The sequence below is a fragment of the Ovis canadensis genome, chromosome 4 (genome assembly GCF_042477335.2).
Source record: "Ovis canadensis isolate MfBH-ARS-UI-01 breed Bighorn chromosome 4, ARS-UI_OviCan_v2, whole genome shotgun sequence".
Classification (NCBI taxonomy): Eukaryota; Metazoa; Chordata; class Mammalia; order Artiodactyla; family Bovidae; genus Ovis; species Ovis canadensis.
This window is the reverse complement of record NC_091248.1, coordinates 100,833,552-100,855,655: the sequence shown is the minus strand read 5'-3', so window position 1 is coordinate 100,855,655 and position 22,104 is coordinate 100,833,552. Positions and strand designations below refer to the sequence as shown.

Below are 22,104 nucleotides of genomic sequence, written 5' to 3'. Positions count from 1 at the left end.
AGTTCTCTTTGCTCTGTTCCTCACAGTGTTTCCAGGTTTATTCACTGCCCTTCTCTGTCTCACTCTTACTGGAGACAAGGCCCAGAGTCTAGCTGATTTCCATTGTTAAGGAAAGAATGAAGATTCTTGTCTTGTGAATTTTACCTTTGGGCTTTTTTGGCCTAGATCTGACTCACTCCCCAGCCCTACTCTAGACTTCTCTGTGTGTTTGGATTGATGTACTGTTGGGCTGAAGTTCTCACATCTGAGCTTGGCTGAGGGTCGCCTGGGGAGTTTATTAACCATGCAGGAGTTTTAATCCTCTCTCCAAGAGATTCTGGGCTCAGGAATTTGCCCTGTATTGGGTTGGCCAAAAAGTTCATTTGGGCTTTTTCGTAAGATGTTACAGAAAAACCTTGATGAACTTTTTGACGAACCCAATAAAAAGCCTACCAGTAATTGTGGTGCCCATGATGTTGTTGTTTAGTTGCTAAGTTGTGTCTGACTCTTTGTGACCCCATGGACTGTAGCCCACCAGGCTCCTTGGTCCATGGGGATTCTCCAGGCGAGAATACTGGAGTGGGTTGCCGTTCCTTCTCCAGGGGATCTTACCAACCCAGGGATGGAACCCAAGTCTCCTGCATTGGCAGGTGGATTCTTTACTGCTGAGCCACCGGGGAAGCCTGTGTGCGCATGATGTGGGCTGTTTTATAGTTAGGGCTTCAAAGAACCAGATATGGTATTTCATTGAATCTATGCTGTTTGTAAGGTACGCCATTATTTTATATACTACTGAGAGGAAGAAATGTGGTTGTAAACCTCATCCTGACTTAAGACTTGTTAAAAGAAAGGAGATAGTGTGCATCTTAGGATCAGAAAGTAGAATGTTAGGTACCTGAGACACCACAAGCCCCTCTTGTTACAGTGAAGGGTTATATGAAGCCATGGGCTAAAAGAATTATAATGTAACAGTCCTTTAGACCTTATACTTTGTAAAATTTGTTTATAATAGAGTTTAACATCCGATGCCTGTACTTGACATGTGTTTGTGATGAAGATTACACTGATGTCTTTGTTTTAAAATGCAGTGTAGCTGTATCAGAGTGTAATGCACTCTAGTTTGGCCCCATGTTATTTTCAGCATACCCATTTCCAGTCTTTTATGTGTGGGTGTTCTAGATCAGTTCAGAAATCTTATTTCTAAGCTTCTGTGTACTTTAGTGATTTCCATTTTGTGCAGTCCATTAAAATTTGTACTTTATGCTACAGTGACATTGGTGTGCCTTGCTCATTTGAGTTCTTTTTTGCCATCCTTTCTTCTGTTAGAGAGTTCATAACCCCTGATGCCAGCTAGCCAGTTACATGCATATACACCAGCCACCTGTGTTGAGTAGTTTTAGGGTATTGTGGTAGTAATTGGTGTCAGCACCAAGTTTGGTGTTGACTTAAAAAAAGTCACAGCCTAAAAGTTGAGAGTTGTGTTCTACTTGGTGGAATTTTTAGGACTTTAAGCCTAGGAGACAGCGTCTCAAGTGACCCTGTGAGAACTGCTCTGGTGAGGGGAGGCGGGGGACAGGTTATATAGAAGTTTCGTAACAAGGGACAGGTAGTCTGAACAGCAAAAGATTATTGTTAATTAAAGGAAGCCAGATAACTCAAGGAATTTACTGCAAGAGTCTGGGCTCACTGAAATCATTCCTTTCATATGCATCTCAGCTATCTGGGTCCAGCACCCTGCGTTTTCCACGTCTTGAGCTTTCTTGGGACTCGCTGTAGGGAGTGGCTATAGTGTGATGGCTGCTAGATCACAGGTATGCCCTCTTCTGAGTGCCTTAAGGGCTTAGGAACTCACATTGGGGGGCTGGAATCTCTGTGACTGAGACATTCTTGGTTACTGATGTGGCAAGAAATAACTCCATTTTTTAGTGAAAGTCTCTCAATCATGTCTGACTCTATACAACCCCATGGACTATCCTGCCAGGCTTCTCTGTCCATGGAATTCTCCAGGTAAGAATAATGGAGTGAGTAGCCACTCCTTTTGCCAGGGGATCTTCCCATCCTAGGAATCGAACCCAGGTCTCCTGCGTTGCAAGCGGAGTCTTTACATCTGAGCCACCAGGGAAGCCCAAGAATACTGGAGTATTCCAGTATAGAAAGTAGCCTATCCCTTCTCCAGGGGATCTTCCTGACCCAGGAATCAAACCAGCGTGTCCTGCACTGTAGGCAGATTCTTTTCCAGCTGAGCTACCAGGGAAGCCCATTTCTCAGTGGGTCACAATGAACCAGAATTCTGGCTACCAACTTCGAAAGAAACACCACAGTGGAACATTGGGGCCTGAAGAAGAGAATAGGTTAAAACGAATCTTTCTTCACCAATGAGAATTCAGTGAAGGACAGCCTCTCCTGCTATGGTGCTTCCTTCAGTGGCATCATTTTGGCAAATGAAATATTTTTGTCTGTGGAAAGCTGCTTAGATTTGGGGTGGGGTGGAGGGGGATATGTGTCCACTTAGTGTCTAATCACTTGGAGTATTTACAGAAAACATGGTTAAATGCTTGTTGATCAACTGAAGTATTTCAGATATCTAATATCTCAACTATCTGAAGAGGAAAGAACTTTAGGTCTCTAGCTGATTCACGTTGGTGGAAGAAGTTGTCCTGTGGAATTCTCGGTGTTGGGTGAACAGTTTTGAAGCAGTTTTGCGCTTAGAGGGTGGTGTGAGTGGTCTGGCAGGCTCGGTTCCCCCGCCTTCCTTCCACTCATTATTGGGGCTGAGTCAGGACAGGCAGGACAGTTGCATGGGTAGCACGGCTGCTTGTAACTGGCTTTTAACTGGAGGGACAAGACAGGATGACAGTTATAGTTTGTCTTGTCTCGTTCTTAAAAGAATGGAGTTTTATCCAGCTGCTGCAGATCAGACGGAATATCTCTAAAGTGTTACTTTGTCCAGGCACTACCAGGAGAATCAAATAAAAGCAAAGGATAGCAATTTATGGTAGGTGGACTACGGAGGAAAGCTGAGTGCACCCAGAATATTTCAGGGAGAGAGGTGCTCTTTGTGGTCATTTGTGCTTTTCCATAGTATGCTTTTAATTCTGTTTCTGAGGCCCAGTTAGATACTAATCCTCTTTTTAATGTAATTTCAATGTGATGCTCTTAGTAAAACCATATGATGCTAGTTCAGAAAAGTTTCAAATCCAGGATTAGATTATTTGTATCCCTCTCTTCTTAAGGTTTTCAGTAGAATATTACCATTTCCTTCTAAAGAAACTCTCTTATTGGATCTATTGAATTATTATTTTAAAGTGTTTGGTCTGTTGCTTTGTAGTCTCATCTTTTTGAAGGTCATTTTGCACGAGAGTGGATTCACTTACATTTTCCTCAGTCGACTTTGGAAAAAGTGAATATATTCTTGGCACTGTAGAATTATACAGATGTCCTCCTTTCCTTCCCCAGTACTTTGTTTTTAGCTCCTTTTTCTTTTCTTTTTCCTTCTAGTAAGGTTAGTTTCATCATTTAAAAACCTAGGATACTTTTCCAGTTGTTACGCAGACATCTTAAATTTTCCCTTTAATCATTTTCAGGTCATGCTTCCACTTAGGTGTCTGACAAATGTGTGTGTTAAAATGGTAGATTTTAGAAACATCCATTCTGTAGGATTCTGTATCAGAGTCTCCTATGAGAACTAAAATACTTTCAAGATAGTAATTGGGTTTTTTTCTGTTGCTTAACAGAAAACAGCAAATTCTGTTAAATTCACAGTACTTATAATATAGTGATAGCAACTCATGTATTTTGAATGTTAAGATTCTTTCAAGTGAATGCAGTCTTCTCACCCTCTCCATTTTATTTCAAAAATGTATCCCTCTTGGTGAAGATGTGTGCACAGTGGCATCTGGAGGAGACGAGTACTTGAGAACAGTCTGCACCTGATATAGTGACAGCTTTCTATTAAAGCAAAGGTTCCTTTAAACTAAATATTTTAAATTTTAAAAATTGATCAGACACAATTACTCATATCCTTTCACCCTTTTTAAGTCCATCACACACACACACACACACACACACAAAAGCAATCACTTTTAAACACTTACCAAAGCAGTTAAGCTCTCCTCACCATCATTTTTACAGTTAATGAAAGGATATATAATGAGATCAGTTTTTCTCCATTTTGTTTTTCCTCCTGGGATCCTTTGAAAAACATTCCAGAGTCTATAGATTTATTCCTGTCTTTACTGTAGGTGGACAGCTTCATCTGCAGGAAAGGAAAGACGCCTTCCTTTCTTTTGCAGAGGATCTGTGATGTTGCTTCTCATTGAGTAGGTGCTTCTTATATGGAGAGCAGTTGATTGTGAAAATGTGTGGTGAACAGGAATGGAACAGAGAATTCAGAGTTGTTTGATCGGTCCTACTTCTCTACTGGTACTGCTCAGAGTTCCCAAAGAAGCCGTATGGGAATTGTGTATCCTGCAGGTAGTCCAGCAAGAAATGTTGGCATATTAGAGCATGGTCAGGAAAGTTTTTAATTCCTCTATTTTAAAAGTTTTTTAAATTTAAATTTCATTTTTTATTCCTTTACCTCAGGTGGCAAATTATGGGTCATGGGTCTAATGGGTCACAAGCCAAGATTGGCTTTTGTATTTTTAAGTGATCGGAAAGAAAAAAAGCAAAAGCAGAATAATAGCTTATAATGTGAAAATTTTAATAAGTAAAAACTTTTTTTAATAACACAACTGGGCCCCTTTGTTTCAGTACTGTGAACAGTTGCTCTCTAGCTATACCCACAGAGCAGAGTAGGTTTGACAGAGACTCTGTGGTCCACTGGTGGCTCAGCTGGTAAAGAATCTGCCTGCAGTGTGGGAGACCCGGGTTCAACCCCTGGGTCCAGAAGATCCCCTGGAGAAGGGAGTGGCAACTCACTCTGTATTCTTGCCTGGAGAATCCCAAGGATGGAGGAGCCTGGCGGGCAATGTTCCATGGGGTTGCAAAGAGTCGGACCTGACTGAGGGACTAACACTTTCACTTTGAAACTATGGTCCACAGAACTAAAGCATTTACCCTCTGGCCCTTTTACAGAAAATTGCCAGCACTTGCTCTATTTTATTTACATAAATGCAAGTATTTTTTGCAAATAATTTTCTTTAAATCCCATACTTTGATTTGTAAACATAATATTGGAATAACTTCCCCTTGTGACTTTTAGCTGTAGCCTTCTTTAGATTTCAGCACTGAGTTATTTTTCTCTTTTACTGCCCTGGGACTGAAAATTTCGTCTACTACATTCTGATCTTGAGGGGATTTGGGTTCTCCAGAGAAACAGAACCAATAGGAGACCACCTGTCTATCTATCTACCTGTCTGTTAATATCTACCTTGTGTGTATGTACTCAATCGCTCGTTATGTCTGACTCTTTGAGACCCTGTGGAGTGTAACCCACCCAATTCCTCTTTCCATGGGATTCTCCAGGCAAGAATACTAGACTGGGTTGACATGTCCTCCTCCAGGACATCTTTCTGACCCAGGAACTGAACTCGAGTCTCCTGCATTTGCAGGTATATTCTTTACCTCTGCACCACCTGGGGAGCACACGTATATACCTACCTAAGATAAGTAGCTATCAGAAGGAATCAGCTTGCAGTTGTGAAGGCTGAGAAGTTGCAGGATCTGTAGTTGGCAGGCAGGAGACCCAGGAAAGCCAGTGATACGGTTCCAGTCTGAGGCCACAGGCCTGAGAGCCAGGAGAATTCAGTGGTATAAGTTTCAGTCCAAATCTGGAGGCAGGTGAAGACCTGAATATTCATTGAAAGGACTGATGCTGAAGCTGAAACTCCAGTACTTTGGCCACCTGCTGCAAAGAACTGACTCATTGGAAAAGACCCTGATGCTGGGAAAAATTGAAAGTAGGAGAAGAAGGGGACAACAAAGGATGAGATGGTTGGATGGCATCACCGACTCGATGGACCTGAGTTTGGGCAAGCTCCAAGAGTTGATGATGGACAGGGAAGCCTGGCGTGCTGTGGTCCATGGGGTCACAAAGAGTCGGCCACAACTGAGTGACTGAACTGAAACTGAAGATCAATATCCCAGCTTGAAGACTACAGGCAGAAAGGGTGAATGCTGCTCTACTCAGCCCTTTTTGTTCTCTTCAGGACTCCCAACTGATTGAACAAGGCTCACTCACTTGGGGAAGGCAAATTGCTTTACTCTAATGTTAATCTCATCCAGTAAGATTCTCACAGACACATCCAGAATGTTTAACCAAGTACAGCGTCTGGGCACCCAGTGGAGTGGACACATAAATTAGCCATCACCAGGCCTAAATGTACTTCAAATCAATTTTTTAGAGCTCGACTTCTTTTCCCGTTGGTCTTCTTGAAAAGCCTCAGTTCACATGAATATTAGAATCGTCTATTGATTCTCAGTTGATTCATTTAAAATTGCCGTCTGGGAGGAAACATTTTCCTCTACCCTTTTTGTTTCTTTTGGCTGGTCTAAAATTAACATGAAACAGATTAGCAAAAAATCAGAAGTTTAATAACATGTATACATGGGGGAGACCCGGGAAAACTGAGTAACTTGCCAAAATGGCGGAAACTCTCACATAAAATACTATCTTCAGCTAAAGACAAAAGAGAAGGAATATGAGGGGTAGTGGTTTGGGACTTCAAAGGGGAGGAGGGGGCAGTTCCCTTGGAGAAAGAAGAGCAAATGTTTGGTAAATGTTTTCTGGGCCTTGCAGTGACAATGGGATACCTAGAGGAGTTTAGCAGGCAGATTTTTGTAGGTTCCTCGCTATCGACGCATCTGGTTGATACTATCATTATCTATGGTAATAGCTCCTTCTGAACAGACCCGCTATAAATTCTTCAGGCAGCAAAGGGGGAAGATCAGGATCTTTCTCCCTTGACTGTTTCCAACTGGAAATAATTAACACACCAAAGAGACCTTTGGGGTTGCAAATTTTGTTTCCTTTGCCATTTGGCCATAACTGAGTTAAAAGTGGATTGAATGGAGCGGTTCAGTTCAGTTCAGTTCAGTTGCTCAGTCATGTCCAACTCTTTGCAACCCCATGAACCGCAGCACTCCAGGCTTCCCTGTCCATCACCAGCTCCCAGAGTCCACCCAAACCCATGTCCATTGAGTCGGTGATGCCATCCAACCATCTCATCCTCTGTCGTCCCCTTCTCCTCCTGCCCTCAATCTTTCCCAGCATCAGGGTCTTTTCAAATGAATCAGCTTTCCTTATATTTTGGGTGGATAATTGGTAGTATTTTCTTCTGATTTAATTAAGTGATTGTTGTTTGTTGGTATACTTCATTCTCCTGAGGCCTTTCTGTCTTGCACGAAGTGTTCTAATACACAGGCTTAGTCATTTTGACGAGCCTTCAGAGCCATAGAGTGGCTAGTTGGCAGCAGGGATTAGTGATTCCCAGAGCAATTTGCAAAAGCCAGATTGATTGGCATGGAATTTTGTCAACAAGCTTCTTAGAACATGTCAGAGAGCTGCTGGGGTGAAAGGGAGGTGGAATTGTTTACAGTATCAGCTCCTTACTTACCTTTTATATGACCTTGAACAAATCTCTTGACTTCATCTATAATGCTGTAGGGTTGTTGGGAAGATTACATGAAATAAGAATGTATGTGACTTACTCAGCTGTTTGCCTCATTACCTAGTTTTTGCTAACTGGCACAGCCTTACACTCATGTTGAATAATTGTTCTTATGGCTTATTTTGTTGATGTAGAATGGTGCTCTTCTAATTGACTGGATATAGCTTGAGTCCACTTCTCCAGGAAAGAATGACAGTATCATTTGACCTGTGTTTTTATCCATCATCCCACAGTTGACTGATTCTAAGACAAGGTCTGTTTATTCAGGCCTGATTTTAGCAAAACTCCATAAATTAAACCAGAGTAGATGGTTGGACTAAATGAAATGTTTAAATTATAAGAAATTTGAAGAAATCTAGTGTGTCAATCAGAGATCCTAATTCAGGCTCCCTCCTTCAGTCTAGGTTACTTACTTAATTAGTGTTTATCCAGAACGGTGTCTCATTGGTCAGAGCAAGCACGGTGGCCCTGCTTGCAGTGGCCTCTGATGGTTGTGTGCTTTACACATTAGCAACCGATGATACAGGTACATTGATCTAATATACAGGAACTTGTTTTGACCTAGACTACACTTTTGGGTGGGGATGGAGAGAGAAAAATGTATTTCACAAATATACTATTTTTTTTTTAGTCTTTAAAAACACTCTTCTCCCACCCATATTCCTATTTTGGTAAATGGCTCTAATTTTTATATCTTTTTTTTTAATGAATATATAAGAACAGTTATAAAATTCTTACCTCTTGACTCTGAATTAAAGAGCTCTGAATTTCTAGCAGAGGCCTTGTCCACCCTTTTGATGTGTTGTTCATTTTATCCAGACCTCTTCTACCTCCATTTGATTGTTGGAGATTCAGCCTGAGGTGAATACCAGACTCCATTAAGATGTTCCTCCCCCCAGGACAATTTTCTGTAAATGTTTTGTTTGTTTTTAATGTCCTTCTAAGAAGACAAGTTAGGAATGGTTTGGAATTAGCACATTGTAAACAGATGCTCCTTGATTTGCTCTCAAATATTTTCAGTATTCTTTCCTTATGCCGATCTACACTCTTGCATCATTAATTTGCTTCTTAAGCAAACTAAAAATGTGTTTGTGGCTGAGATTTGATGAGGTTTTAGAGATTTTATTAAATGTTATTCTCTGAGACATTCAATGGAAAACATGAATTCAGCTAGACCATTGTAGTTGCTTATATTGTGGTCTTACTAGTGGGAAGTTTAGAAGTAGGCTGGTTAGGCAAACCAAATGAGGGGCAGTACATAAGGCAGTGATTGTAATTGTACAGGTGTGACCTCCTTGGCAGGTAATGGAAACCAAGAAATAGAACAGCTGGTGTCTGCTCAACTGCTTATCATACTCCAAAGAAATCATCCCAGGCCACATTCAGATAAAAGTGAGGATATTTTGCAGTATTAGCTGGGAGGAAAGGCATGTGTGTGTGTTGTGAACATAGTGTTCTAGCTTGCTGGAACTCAAAAGAGGATTTATAACTAGTTGGGATCTTCATTTGAGAAGCCAAGTCCCCCCCCCCCCCCGCCCCGCCCCCGCTTTTATGTGGTGGTTTGTGGCTACTTCAGTATCTGTTTCCTTTTAATGTTTTCCTGGCCTGTGGCTAAGTATAGTTGTTTAAACAGATATATAACATAGACTTTTCCTATTATATAGAAGGTGTTCAGATAACTCATAAAGGAAAAGAAATCAATAATGCTCAGTTCAGCACTAGTATAAGTGTTGATACTTTCTTCAGGGTAGATTGAGCAGAAGGAAGTGAATTCACATAAGAAACACTGGTGAATTAAAGAAAACTGGATATCTCACTTCCTTTCAGCGTCCTTCGAGGATCTGCTGTTGGTTTTATTTGAGCCATTCTATGAATTACACGATCAGACAGCAACATTGAAACATCTGGGTTAAAATGCAATCTAACATAAAGAAATATATATATTTTTATGGGTGTACTTTATTAATCAAAATTTTATTTTGAATTCTTCTCCTGTACAAGAGATTGAGTAAACTGTGGAAGGTGTCCAGCTGACCTTGAGCACAAATTTCCTTTCAAACTCATGTACTTGCTTTCCTAATTTTTAAAAAAAATTTTTTGCTTATCTTGAGTTACTTCTTAGGGGGGAAACACACAAACCTATACACAGATTTTTTTTCCCAGTACCTACTTCTTGTTGCTATTAGAATAATATAAAATTATAGTTTCTTTATTTGATGTATAACATACACTGTCAATAATCATAATTGCTAGGGATATTTAAAATGGCAATTCTATATGTCTAAATATGTTCTTTCACAAACTTATATTGAAAACATGAAGAGGAAGAGGAACCCTGGTACTCTTTCCTATAAGTGCTTTCCTATTTCCTGGTGCCTCTGCTATAAGTGCTTATTATAGTGACACCTGAACTGTGTCCTACTAAAAATGAAATGGCATCATATACTGGCGTGAGCCCTGGAGCAGGAGCAAGCAGGCATAAATCCTCGCCCCATTTCTCAAGTAATTTGTCCCTGACTAGATAAGCAGCTTAAGTTCTTTGGATCTCAACTGAAAACTGAAGGGTTGGAACTAAATATCAAAAGTTTGTTACAGATGGGTAATCACGGAGAACAACAAGACATTCTCTTCTGTCCACATGCCTGATGGCAGGTTTTCCCGCGATCCTTCAGTTAGGGAGCTGGGGGACCGAGTACTTTTAGATACACCCTCCTCTCAGGAACTTTTATGGTCCAGTGGAAGGAAACAGGCCCAGTGCTAAGGGGTTTTTTCATTAAATTTTAATATTGGTAGAATACTTAGAAATATCATGACGTTTATTTAGTTTAATATATACACTCCAAGGGCCTCCCAGGTGGTGCTGTGGTAAAGAACCTGCCTGCCAATGCAGGAGGCATAAGAGACCGAGGTTCAGTCCCAGGGGCAGGAAGATCCCCTGGAGGAGGGCATGGCAGCCCACTCCAGTATTCTTGCCTGGCGAATCCCATGGACAGAGGAGCCTGGAGGTAATGGAGTGAGTCCACGAGGTAACAAAGAGCTGGACATGACTGGAGCGACTTAGCACGCACGCACATTCACTCCAAATTAAACTCAATCTAGGGAGGAAGGCTCATTCTAGACCTGATGATATTTGCCTTTTCTTTCGATTTTAGGAGCTGATTGAATGAAAAGTGCCAGAGACTGAAAAACTAACCATGAGGGTAGCAGGTAAGATGCTTAATTCAGTAGGAATGACTTGACTTCTTGTGTAACCTGCTTGTTTTGTAATGACTGAATGAGATTATAAAAAAATAATCATTTTCTATACTGAGTGCAACTGAATATAACAAACTAGATCATTATTTAGCCTTTTCACCTTTTTCAGGTAGTTGGCAAATCACAAATGGAACGTTTAGTGGCTTCTGTATAAGCTTTTTGGGGGTACTTTTGTTGAAATTATGTATGCTAAATATTTTAAGTTAGGTTTTTTTTTAATGTTTATGTCCTTGTACATGAAGCTTGTTCGCCTAGTTTTATGTATGTGTGTGTGTGTATGTGCACCCCATCACAGCCACTGCCATAGAAGGCATTCACATTTTACATAGACATTTCCACTAAGTAGTGTGTGTCCATCCTAGGAGAGACCTTGTCATTTCTCAAAATCAAAATAGTCTTTCTGTTGATTATCATCTCATCAGTAAACAAAATATTCTTACAGGAACACCTCTAAGAGTATAGGTCTCAAAGTACATTACTTAAGCCCAGAGTAAAGGAAGTTTCTCTTTCTCATGTAATTCTGCATTCATTCTAGTTGAAACCAGCTTTGTCATCTAGTCCATTTCTCTGATTCTGACAACTAATACCAAGGTTAACTGATGCGTAATTATTCACTGAATGCTGATTTTATGTTTGGCACGCTTCCTAGTATTGGTCTCAAGGGTACTACCGTTAATGAAGGAATAGGAAGATTAGCTTATTAGTTTATTGCTTTTAGACTAATTAATCTCTTCTAATTGAAAAAAAAAGATCCTGGTTGCTTTGAAATATCCTTATAGCCATTCTTACAGTGAGATGTTAGTAAATATCTCAAGTTTTTGTTTCTAGGTTTATGAAAAACAGGGACCCTCTTGGACTAGAGCAATCCATGGCTGAAAGGAAAAGGGAGTCTCATGGGTGGAGTGGGAACTGTGGTGTGCTGTAGGTAGGCCCTTCCAAGTCCAGAGGTGGATAGTGACAGCTCTGGAGGAGGTCCTCTGCAATAGAAGGTCCATAACTAGCCTCATGGAGGTGCTGCTGGTGTTCGCCTGCCTGCCTCTCTCAGGGATCTTTTGCTTATTCTCTTACCAGTTAGCTTCTCCACCTCCAACTTCTCTGTCTCTTAGAGCTTTTGTTTTATCCTAGTTCCTTTCATGGTTTCTTATAATTGAGTAGGTCTTGATTTAAAATTAAGTTCTGTCACTAACTAGTTATGTGACCTTAGTAGGCAAGTGATCTAGATTTTTCACCTTGGTTTCCTTATTTGTGAAAATAGTATCTTGAAAGGCTGTGTAAATGATACTGTGCTTATAAAGCATTTAGCTCTGTAGTAGGCACCCAGTAAATGCTGTGTGTATATATATTATATATATGTATATATTTATAAACATAATGTAGATGGTTTGTTTAACGTAGGCTTATGTTTAGTTTGGTATGGAATTTAGTCTGGAACATTCGGATATTATGAACTTGGTGTTTTAACCGTTCTAATATTTCAGTAGTGAACAGCCAATGTTTCATATATCTACTTTAAGGAATGGGGAAAGATTGTTTGCACATGTCCCTGATGCTTAGAAAATGAGATGTGTAGACAGTCATGTGACGTATAATCTTCCAGCCCTTGGTCTTAAATGATGAAGAAGAAACATGCCACCTGTTAATCATTCATATGTTTAGCAAACATATGTTTGTTGAGAGTATTACATATGTTGAGAGTATGTTCAAGGCACTCTGCTAGACCCCGTGAGAGAAGAGTTCAAAGCCCAGTGGAACTTTATTTCTTCACATAGATGACCCATAGTCAGTCTTGAAAACAGGAGGCAATTTTGGGAGCGGGAGAAGGTACAGCTCAGGAGGCAGGGATGGGAACTGATTAATAGTTAGGCTTCCTCCTTGCCATCTCATTTCTATGTTTACAGAGCGTCATAAGCCCTTCTGATTACCATCAGTTCATTCACTTCCCTCCCCTGTAAGGATGCGTTCCCAGTCATTTCAGGTTTATAAAATTAGGATGAACACAGCTCTTTTTTCCTCTTCCTTACCCATTAAGTTGAGTTTGGGTAGTTTCTCTGAAGAACGTGGTGCTTTGCTGTTAGTGAGAAAGCACTGGGCTGTGTCAGGATCCCCAGGCTCCTGTTCTTGTGCTGATGCTAAGAGAGCTGTAATCTTGGACACTTGCCTCACTTGGGGACTTTGTTTCCTCAACGATAGTGAGATGACTGTTGATCCTTCACATCAGTGTAAATGAAAATTTTAGTAACCTGAGAGGGGAATGGAGATTATACAGAAAAATATTAATATTGTTTCTGAATAGACTGATGAGATGTCTCTGAAATTCTAAGAGTGAGAAGATGCTGTTCCTTTCTGGTCATTTTCATTTCTGTTCTTTTCTCATACTTTCACTTTGCAAGATTTGCTTAGCTCTGGAGGAGAAAGACAAGTGATGATTCATATTCAGCAGTTAATTAGTTAGCATCAGTGCTATTTGTAAGGCACTCAGAAATGGTTAAAGATAGGTATGGAAGGCTAAGAGTGTTCACAGAGCTTACCATGCAACCATTTTATGAAGCAAATGAAGTAGGTGCTGAATTAAGTCCTGCAGGAGTGGGGAAGGCATGTCTTAAACTTCGGCGTTATGTACGAGGGGAGATATTATTGTTCCCCATACCAGGAGCACTTGTGTGCTCCACGAGATATGCGGGTTGGAGAGGACAGTAAACTCACTACAGTTCACTTGAGAACTCCTTGCCGAGTGGACATCCCGTCTCTCGCCTTCGTGTCTCCAGAAGGTTCAGTGTTTTTGTGTCCTCTGTGTCTAGCACTGCCCTTTATAATTGAAAAGGACTGGAAGTGAGTCATCCCACATACGTGGTATTGGTATTCCATTAGTCATGATACTTTTGTGTAGTCAGTCAGAAGTTGATAGCAAGTGATCTTTTTTTACATGTGAGAACTCAGCAGATGACTTAAAAGAGTCCTGTGTCTAGGTTGCTAGCCAATCTCATACTTCCTTAATTAGCAAAGTTAATCAAATTGACTGTTGGTATACTTTTTGTTGTAACTCAAGTAAAATTAAAATCCAGTAATAAGTATTATTAGATATTTAATAGTCTTAGGGAACTTTAATATACACTTATACTTTTTCATGGTAATGCATAATATGAAGTTCTGTGGGCTCATAAGTTCATGTTCAATTGTTTCTGCCCTTTATATAGGTGCTGCAAAGTTGGTGGTCGCTGTGGCAGTATTTTTACTGACATTCTATGTTATTTCTCAAGTATTTGAAATAAAAATGGATGCAAGTTTAGGAAATCTATTTGGTAAGTTTTTATTTTTTTCACCCTTTCTTGAATTTCATTTGTGATGAGATTGTCTTTAAATTTTTATGAGTTATCAACATTGAGTCACTCTACTGTTTGGTCTGTCTAGAAAAGAAAATGTGATTATATTGGTAACTGCAATTGATTAGAATATTCTAAAATACACAATAGAAAATCTTACAATTAATTTGATATAAAGCATGAATCTTGTATTCAACATTTTAAATGTATTTAATGAGGCCTATTTTATGTGTGCCTAGGGATATTAATCATGGCATTTTAAATGCACATTCTAGAAGATATCACACCCTATTTGAATTGGCTGCTTAAAAACTTGGAGCCAATTCTGACCCTCAATTAGCAAGTGATTAGGAGTCATGATAAAACATTTTAAATAGACATAGACATCCATCTTGCTTTTCCTATCCTTATTTTCTTCTGCAACATTTTTCTTTTTACCAATTTATTTGATGCTGTGTTGTAAATGTCCCACTGTAAGCTGCCTTACTTCAGTTTTAAACAAAATCTTTTAAGTTTATAAAATAAGTTAACATTTGAAATATTTGAATAAGCTTTGGCTGAGCACTGTTTAAAGTATTAAAAAATTACTAATGAAAGGTCAGACTGTGAAACATAGAAACAGTGTTTTGACCTAGTAGGCAGAGATTAGATGAAACAGCCTGTAGATCTCTAGACTAGTTCATGAATTTTGCTTTCCGTAAGTTAGTATTTGGAAGGGATCCCCAAGACCTAATAAACTCCCTCTCACATCTAGTTTCAAGACTCCATTAAACCACTGTTTCTCCAAATTTTTGATGTCAGAGGAATCTAGGGAATCTTGATAAATGCAGGTTCTGATTCAATGTCTGGGATGGGGCCTTAGAGTCTGCATTTCAAGCTCCCAGGTGATGGCTGATTTCCTATCTGGAGACTGTGTACTGGTATTGGGCTTTAGACAGTTCTGACATGTAGTCCTTAATTTCTGTACATATTTATTTTTATACATTTTCAGGTGACTTTTCTTAAAATGACTCCTTAAAAGTGCTTCCTTGTATTGCACTGAATTCTACCTTTTATCCTCCCAAGTAATTTTAGTCCATTGGTCTTACTTCTGCCTGTTGGATCTCTCATATTGTTAAGCTGTGGTCATTCTCCACCAGGCCATCTTTGTCTAAGGTTTTATCTTATCAATTTATGAAATCCTCCCTTTGAACCATTCTTCTTAATGTGCTGGTTATTTTCCTCCTAACCGTCTATTTATTGGCACTCAACTTAAAATGAGGTATCCAGGATCAAGCGTAGAACAGTTGTTGCAGAATGTAGAGAGACATGTCTTGACTTCTGGGCTATGTTCTGTTTCTGCAGAGGGCCAGCCTGGCTCCTTAGAGAGCACAGCTGGGTTTCAGTTGAAGGGTGGGGCGAAAACAGGGAAGTCATTTAGGACTTGTTCCGTGTTGCTGTGGAAGCAGTGGGTTGTAGCTCGTTCTTCTAAGAAAGGTTATGGTAAAGGAAGATGGTTATGAGATCGTAGCTCAAGGCTGAAGGAAGTTGAACATTTTTTTTCCTTTTTGATGTAAGGGAGAGGCTTTGGCTAGTCGGTAGTCCTTGGGCAAAAAGTCAGTGAATTACAAATCAACGGGAAGAGATTGAACAGACAGAAAAGGTACAAATGAAAAATTACTTTGGGAAAAAATCCACTGTTTTCAGAGAGAAGAGATTGGGTGAGGTCACAGTGTTTCTCTGGTTTGGATCATCATCTCTAGTTTGGATGGTTTATTTGGGCATCTCAGAGATGTTCCTGTGTCTATTTCTCATCTTTGATATCTGCCTGTGTCAACACTGCCAGAGGGATTCTCTCAAAACTTTTGAACCTTCAGTATTTCCAGCTACTGGAGAGTAAAATCTAAACTCCCTACCAGGGTAGCACTCAGTCCCAGCCTGCTTCTACCTTCCTGACCTGTCCTTCCCCTCACCCACTTGCTTTGTCCATGTGCATGTGATCTACAGACACAAACCCTCAGCCTTTGTTCATGCTGATTCATTGTTGTTTGGTCTCGAGGTCATGTCCAGCTCTTTGCAACCCCATGGACTGTAGCCTGCAAAGCTGCTCTGTCCTCCATTATCTCTTAGTTCAGTTCACTTCAGTCGCTCAGTCGTGTCCGACTCTTTTGCCACCCCATGAACCGCAGCATGCAAGGCCTCCCTGTCCATTACCAACTCCCGGAATTTACCCAAACTCATGTCCATTGAGTTGGTGATACCATCCAACCATCTCATCCTCGGTTGTCCCCTTCTCCTCCTGACCTCAATCTTTCCCAGCATCAGGGTCTTTTCCAGTGAGTCAGTTCTTCTCATCAGATGCCCAAAGTATTGGAGTTTCACCTTCAGCATCAGACCTTCCAATGAATACCCAGAATTGATCTCCTTTAGGATAGACTGGTTGGATCTCCTTGTAGTCCAAGGGACTCTCAAGAGTCTTCTCCAACACCACAGTTCAAAAGCATCAATTCTTCAGTGCTCAGCTTTCTTTATAATCCAACTCTCACATCCATATGTGACTAGTGGAAAAACCATAGCCTTGACTAGACGGACCTTTGTTGACAAAGTAATGTTTCTGCTTTTTAATATGCTGTCTATGTTGGTCATAACTTTCCTTCCAAGGAGTAAGCATCTTTTAATTTCATGGCTGCAGTCACCATCTGCAGTGATTTTGGAGCCCAAAAAAATAAAGTCAGCCACTGTTCCCACTGTTCTCCTATCTATGTGCCACGAAGTGATGGGACCAGATGCCATGATCTTAGTTTTCTGAGTGTTGAGCTTTAAGCCAATTTTTTGACTCTCCTCTTTCACTTTCCTCAAGAGGCTCTTTAGTTCTTCATTGCTTGCTGCCATAAGGGTGGTATCATCTGCATATCTGAGGTTATTGATATTTCTGCCATCAATCTTGATTTCAGCTTGTGCTTCATCCAGCCCAGCATTTCTCATGATGTACTCTGCTTATAAGTTAAAATAAGCAGGGTGAGAATGTACAGCCTTGACATACTCCTTTTCCTATTTGGTAGCCGTCTGTTGTTCCATGTCCAGTTCTAACTATTGCTTCCTGACCTGCCTATAGGTTTCTCAAGAGGCTGGTCAGGTGGTCTGCTATCCCCATTTCTTTCAGAATTTTCCACAATTTATTGTGATCCACACTGTCAAAGGCTTTGCCATAGTCAATAAAGCAGAAATAGATGTTTTTCTGGAACTCTCTTGCTTATTCCATGATCCAGCGGATGTTGGCAATTTGATCTCTGGTTCTCTGCCTTTTCTAAAACCACCTTTTACATCTGGAAGTTCATGGTTCACGTATTGTTGAAGCCTGGCTTGGAGAATTTTGAGCATTACTTTACTAGCGTGTGAGATGAGTGCGATTGTGTGGTAGTTTGAGCATTCTTTGGCATTGCCTTTCTTTGGGATTGGAATGATAACTAACCTTTTCCAGTCCTTTGGCCACTGCTGAGTTTTCCAAATGTGCTGGCATATTGAGTGCAGCACTTTCACAGCATCACCTTTTAGGATTTGAAATAGCTCCACTGGAATTCCATCACCTCCACTAGCTTTGTTCATAGTGATGCTTCCTAAGGCCGACTTGACTTCACATTCCAGGATGTCTGGCTCTGGGTGAGTGATCACACCTTCATGATTATGTGGGTCATGAAGATCTTTTTTGTACAGTTCTTCTGTATATTCTTGCCACCTCCTCTTAATATCTTCTTCTTCTGTTACATCCATACCATTTCTGTCCTGTATTGAGCCCATCTTTACCTGAAATGCTCCCTTGGTATCTCTAATTTTCTTGAAGAGATCTCTAGTCTTTCCCATTCTTTTGTTTTTCTCTATTTCTTTGCACTGATCACTGAGGAAGGCTTTTTTTTAATCTCTTCTTGCTATTCTTTGGAACTCTGCATTCAAATGGGTGTATCCTATTTTTCTCCTTTTCTTTTCGCTTCTCTTCTTCTCACAGTTATTTGTAAGGCCTCCTCAGACAGCCATTTTGCCTTTTTGCATATCTTTTCCATGGGAATGGTCTTGATCCCTGTTTCCTGTACAATGTTATGAACCTCCGTCCATAGTTCATCAGGCACTCTGTCTATCAGATCTAATCCCTTAAATCTATTTCTCACTTCCACTGTTTAATCATAAGGGATTTGATTTAGGTCATACCTGAATGGTCTAGTGGTTTTCCCCACTTTCTTTCAGTCTGAATTTGGCAACAAGGAGTTCATGATCTGAGCCACAGTCAGCTCCTAGTCTTGTTTTTGCTGACTGTATAGAGCTTCTCCATCTTTGGCTGCAAAGAATATAATCAATCTGATTTCAATGTTGACCATCTGGTGATGTCCATGTGTAGGTGTGTTTGCTATGACCAGTGCGTTCTCTTGGAAAAACTCTACTAGCCTTTGTCCTGCTTCATTCTGTACCCCAAGGCCAGATTTCCCTGTTACTCCAGGTGTTTCTTGATGTCCTACTTTTTCATTCCAGTCCCCTATAATGAAAAGGACATCTTTTGGGGGTGTTAGTTCTAAAAGGTCTTGTTGGTCTATGTAGAACTGTTCAACTTCAGCTTCTTCAGCATTACTGGTCGGGGCATAGACTTGCATTACTATTATATTGAATGGTTTGCCTTGGAAATGAAGAGAGATCATTCTGTCGTTTAAGAATTTGCTCAAATTCATGTCCATTGAGTTGGTGATGCTATCTAATCCTCTCAACTTCTGCTGTCCCTTTCTTCTTTTGCCTTCAATCTTTTCCAGCAATAGGGTCTTTTCCAGTGAGTCGGCTCTTCACATCAGGTGGCCAAAGTATTGGAGCTTCAGCATCAGTCCTTCCAATGAAGTCAGGGTTGACTTCCTTTAGGATTGACTATCCTTATGACTCTCAATAGTCTTCTCCAGCACCACAGTTCGAAAGCATCAATCCTTCAGTGCTCAGCCTTCCTTATGGTCCACCTCTTATATCCATACATGACTACTGGCAAATCCATATAATTATCTGACTCTGTTGATTCTTTACCTACACATCTTTCTTTCTCTCTCCCCTTCATCTGTTAATTGTTCTCGTTATTCAAAACTGCACGAGTCCCTCTTCTTGGGAGAAATGGTATTTGAGTCTCCCTCTTTGCCCTGTTAGATTGTTGCTCCTTTCTATAAACTGTCAGTTCTACTGCTTAGTACTTATATCTCAGTTTGACCTGATTTTATTCTGCCATAAATTATAGAATTTCTTTTCTTTTATTCTTTATCATGTATTTGGCTTTCCTTACTGGAGAACAAATGTTGGGAGCAGTAATGTCTTGCTGACTCACCCGGCATCTAGCACCAGATCCTATAGATAGTACATGCTGATTGAATGGAAAATGAATGTAGATAATTGAAGATTAGGACTTTTGTGTAGAGAAAGAGTATTTTCAAAGTGGGATTTGTTTAAGGCTGTGTTAGACAAGCCCCTGATCATCAGCTGTGAACAAACACTGAGCTGCTTTAACTAAGGCAGATGTCTGTGTTAATTTTCATTTCTCCTAGTGTTAGGAACCTGCAAGTTTTTGTTGTATGTGTTTTAGCTATGTAGTTTAGGCATTCTTTGGGCAGATGGTTTATTTTGTTGTCATAATCGAAGTTGTACTCTGTATCCATGTACACAACCTTATTGGATTCCAATCTATTGAATTGGTGAAAATTTAATTTGTGTGGTTATTTTTAATTCTCATTTCAGAATAATTGAGCAAGAATGGAGATATGGTTGTATTTGTCATTTGTTGAGCATCTAACTTAAATTTAGCTTGACATTAAGATTGTTTCTATAATCAGTATTTTAGAGGGCCTCATGAGGTTAACTATAGTTCTTTGGATGGTGAATTTTTCCCATTTTTCAATTTGTTGATTTAATAACTTACTTGATAGTTTATGTAAATTTACACTTGAGTTGATTATTTAGTACTGTTTTAGAAAAGTAAGACAAACATTTCTAGAAAAGACAAATGAAAATTTTGCCTTAAATTAGTTGAATATACAAATATAAATTGTGATTATTTTCTTTAAGCAATCTTTAACAAAACTTTTTAAGATAATTATAGATTAATGTGCGTTTGTAAGAAATAATATGGAGAGATTCTATATACTCTTTACTCAGTTTCCCACTGGTAACATCTTAAATTCCATATAGTATCACACCAGGACATCAATGTGGGTACAGTCTACCCATCTTATTTATGATTGTGGCTTAATACAGAATTAGTTTTCAACATGGATACTTAACAAAAATGTGCTGAAAGTAGTCCAAATTATTTTTGCATATATTGTTGCAGTCAGTCCTTACTATTCTATTGAGTTAATTTATTTTTACCTTTTAAATTTAAACCGTTGAAATAATATATATGTAAATCACTTGAGCTATTATTAAAAACTAAAGTCCAAAATAATTATATTAGGTTTCTTTAGCCTGACTCATTGAAAGACATTCACTGAAAAAAACAAATTAGAAATGTTTGTTGTTTCCTTGAAGTGAAAAACTGTATATATTGAAAGACCTTAAGAATTAAAGCCGTCAAGGTCGTCTGAGGAATTAAGTTGCAGAAAAGGAGGTATTTTCTTGTTTGTATGCTGTGAACATACTCTATAACCATCCTGTTTGATTTATGAAATTTTACCTGTTTACCCTCCAGATGTTAAAAATTCTCAGAACTGCAGGCCAGATAGAGGACTTTTGCTTATACATATTGGATAAAATTAGTTTTAATCTGAAAAGATGTTCACAAAGGTTTTTTTTTTTCCCTCCTCTGAGCGTCTTCTCCCCTTACTCTTACACAAATTAAATGGAGGTAGTTTTCTCAAAAGTCTGATAATTAAGAAACAGTTACCCCAGATTGTATCCCAGTAAAGTTTTTAAATTGAATAACATTATTACTTATTTATTAATCTCTCTCAAGTTTCCCAGTCATACCTTCTACCTCCTTTTCATCAGCCACACTCTTCATTTGAATATTAGCAGATTATTGATGTCTGTAAGATTTCTCTCATCAGCCCTCTCCTCATTTGAAATCCTCTCTTTGCATGACCTCATCATTTGCCATTTTTCCAGTTTCTATCTTCATCCCCGGTCTCATTTATAGCTGGCTTTTAGACTTCCACCCAGATCATCTCAAAGTATCTTAAAATGAACAGGTCCACAGGGAACTCAGCATCCATCCCACATCCTATCTCCTGGCTAGATAGCAAACATCATGAGTGAGAGATGGTGTTTTTTTTTCTTTGGCTCATGTGAATGGATGAAGGGATGCTTCTAAAGGTGGATGTCTGAGAAGTAAACTTGATTCCTTCCTTTACTTCATGCCTCCTTCAGGTCTTTTCCATAGTTTTGTCAGTGTTGCTGCCTTAGTTGTTCGGAGCCCGTCAACTACTTTCCAACCCACAGTCACTACCTTTCTTTCAGCTGCTACTTGTTTTTTACCTGGATTACTTTAGCAGCATCCCTGTCCTTGTGGACTCATCTCAAGTCTTGAACCCTCTGCAGTCTGTTCTCCATTCTGCAGTCAGAAGAATGGTCCTGAAAGCTCCCTATCCTGGCTTCCGGCTCCTCAAAGGACCAGTGGCTTTTGTACCTGTGATAACTAAACTAAACCTCAGACTGTCCCATTTTGGAGGGGGGCGGTGTGCAATATGAGTTTGGGTGCTCGAATGAGATCTGGCTTTGAAAACTGATTCTTGTCAATGACTGATTATGGATAGGACAAATCCAGTCGGTGAACCTATCTGATGTCAGTTTCTTTCTCTTTAAAACAGAAGTGTTAGTGTTAGTTGCTCAGTCATGTCTGACTCTTTGCAACCCCTGGCTCCTCTGTCTGTGGAATTCTGCAGGCAGGAATACTGGAGTGGGTTGCAGGGGATCTTCCCAACCAGGGATCGAACCCCAGGTCTCCTGAACTG

The 22,104-nt window shown here is 39.8% G+C and overlaps 1 protein-coding gene across 5 annotated transcripts in view; it reads left to right on the top strand.

The window, feature by feature from the left end:
- Positions 1–22,104, top strand: part of FAM3C (FAM3 metabolism regulating signaling molecule C) — a 53,777-nt gene that overhangs the window by 5,071 nt on the left and 26,602 nt on the right. For 4 of the 5 annotated variants that reach the window (XM_069588274.1, XM_069588276.1, XM_069588275.1 and 1 more), the window contains exons 2-3: positions 10,742–10,796; positions 14,039–14,143. In XM_069588274.1, coding sequence (XP_069444375.1) covers positions 10,784–10,796; positions 14,039–14,143 — 118 coding nt within the window. In that variant the 5' untranslated portion in view covers positions 10,742–10,783. Of the gene's footprint in view, positions 1–10,741; positions 10,797–14,038; positions 14,184–22,104 lie in introns of all 5 variants that reach the window. The other variant, XM_069588273.1, reaches the window with a different exon arrangement.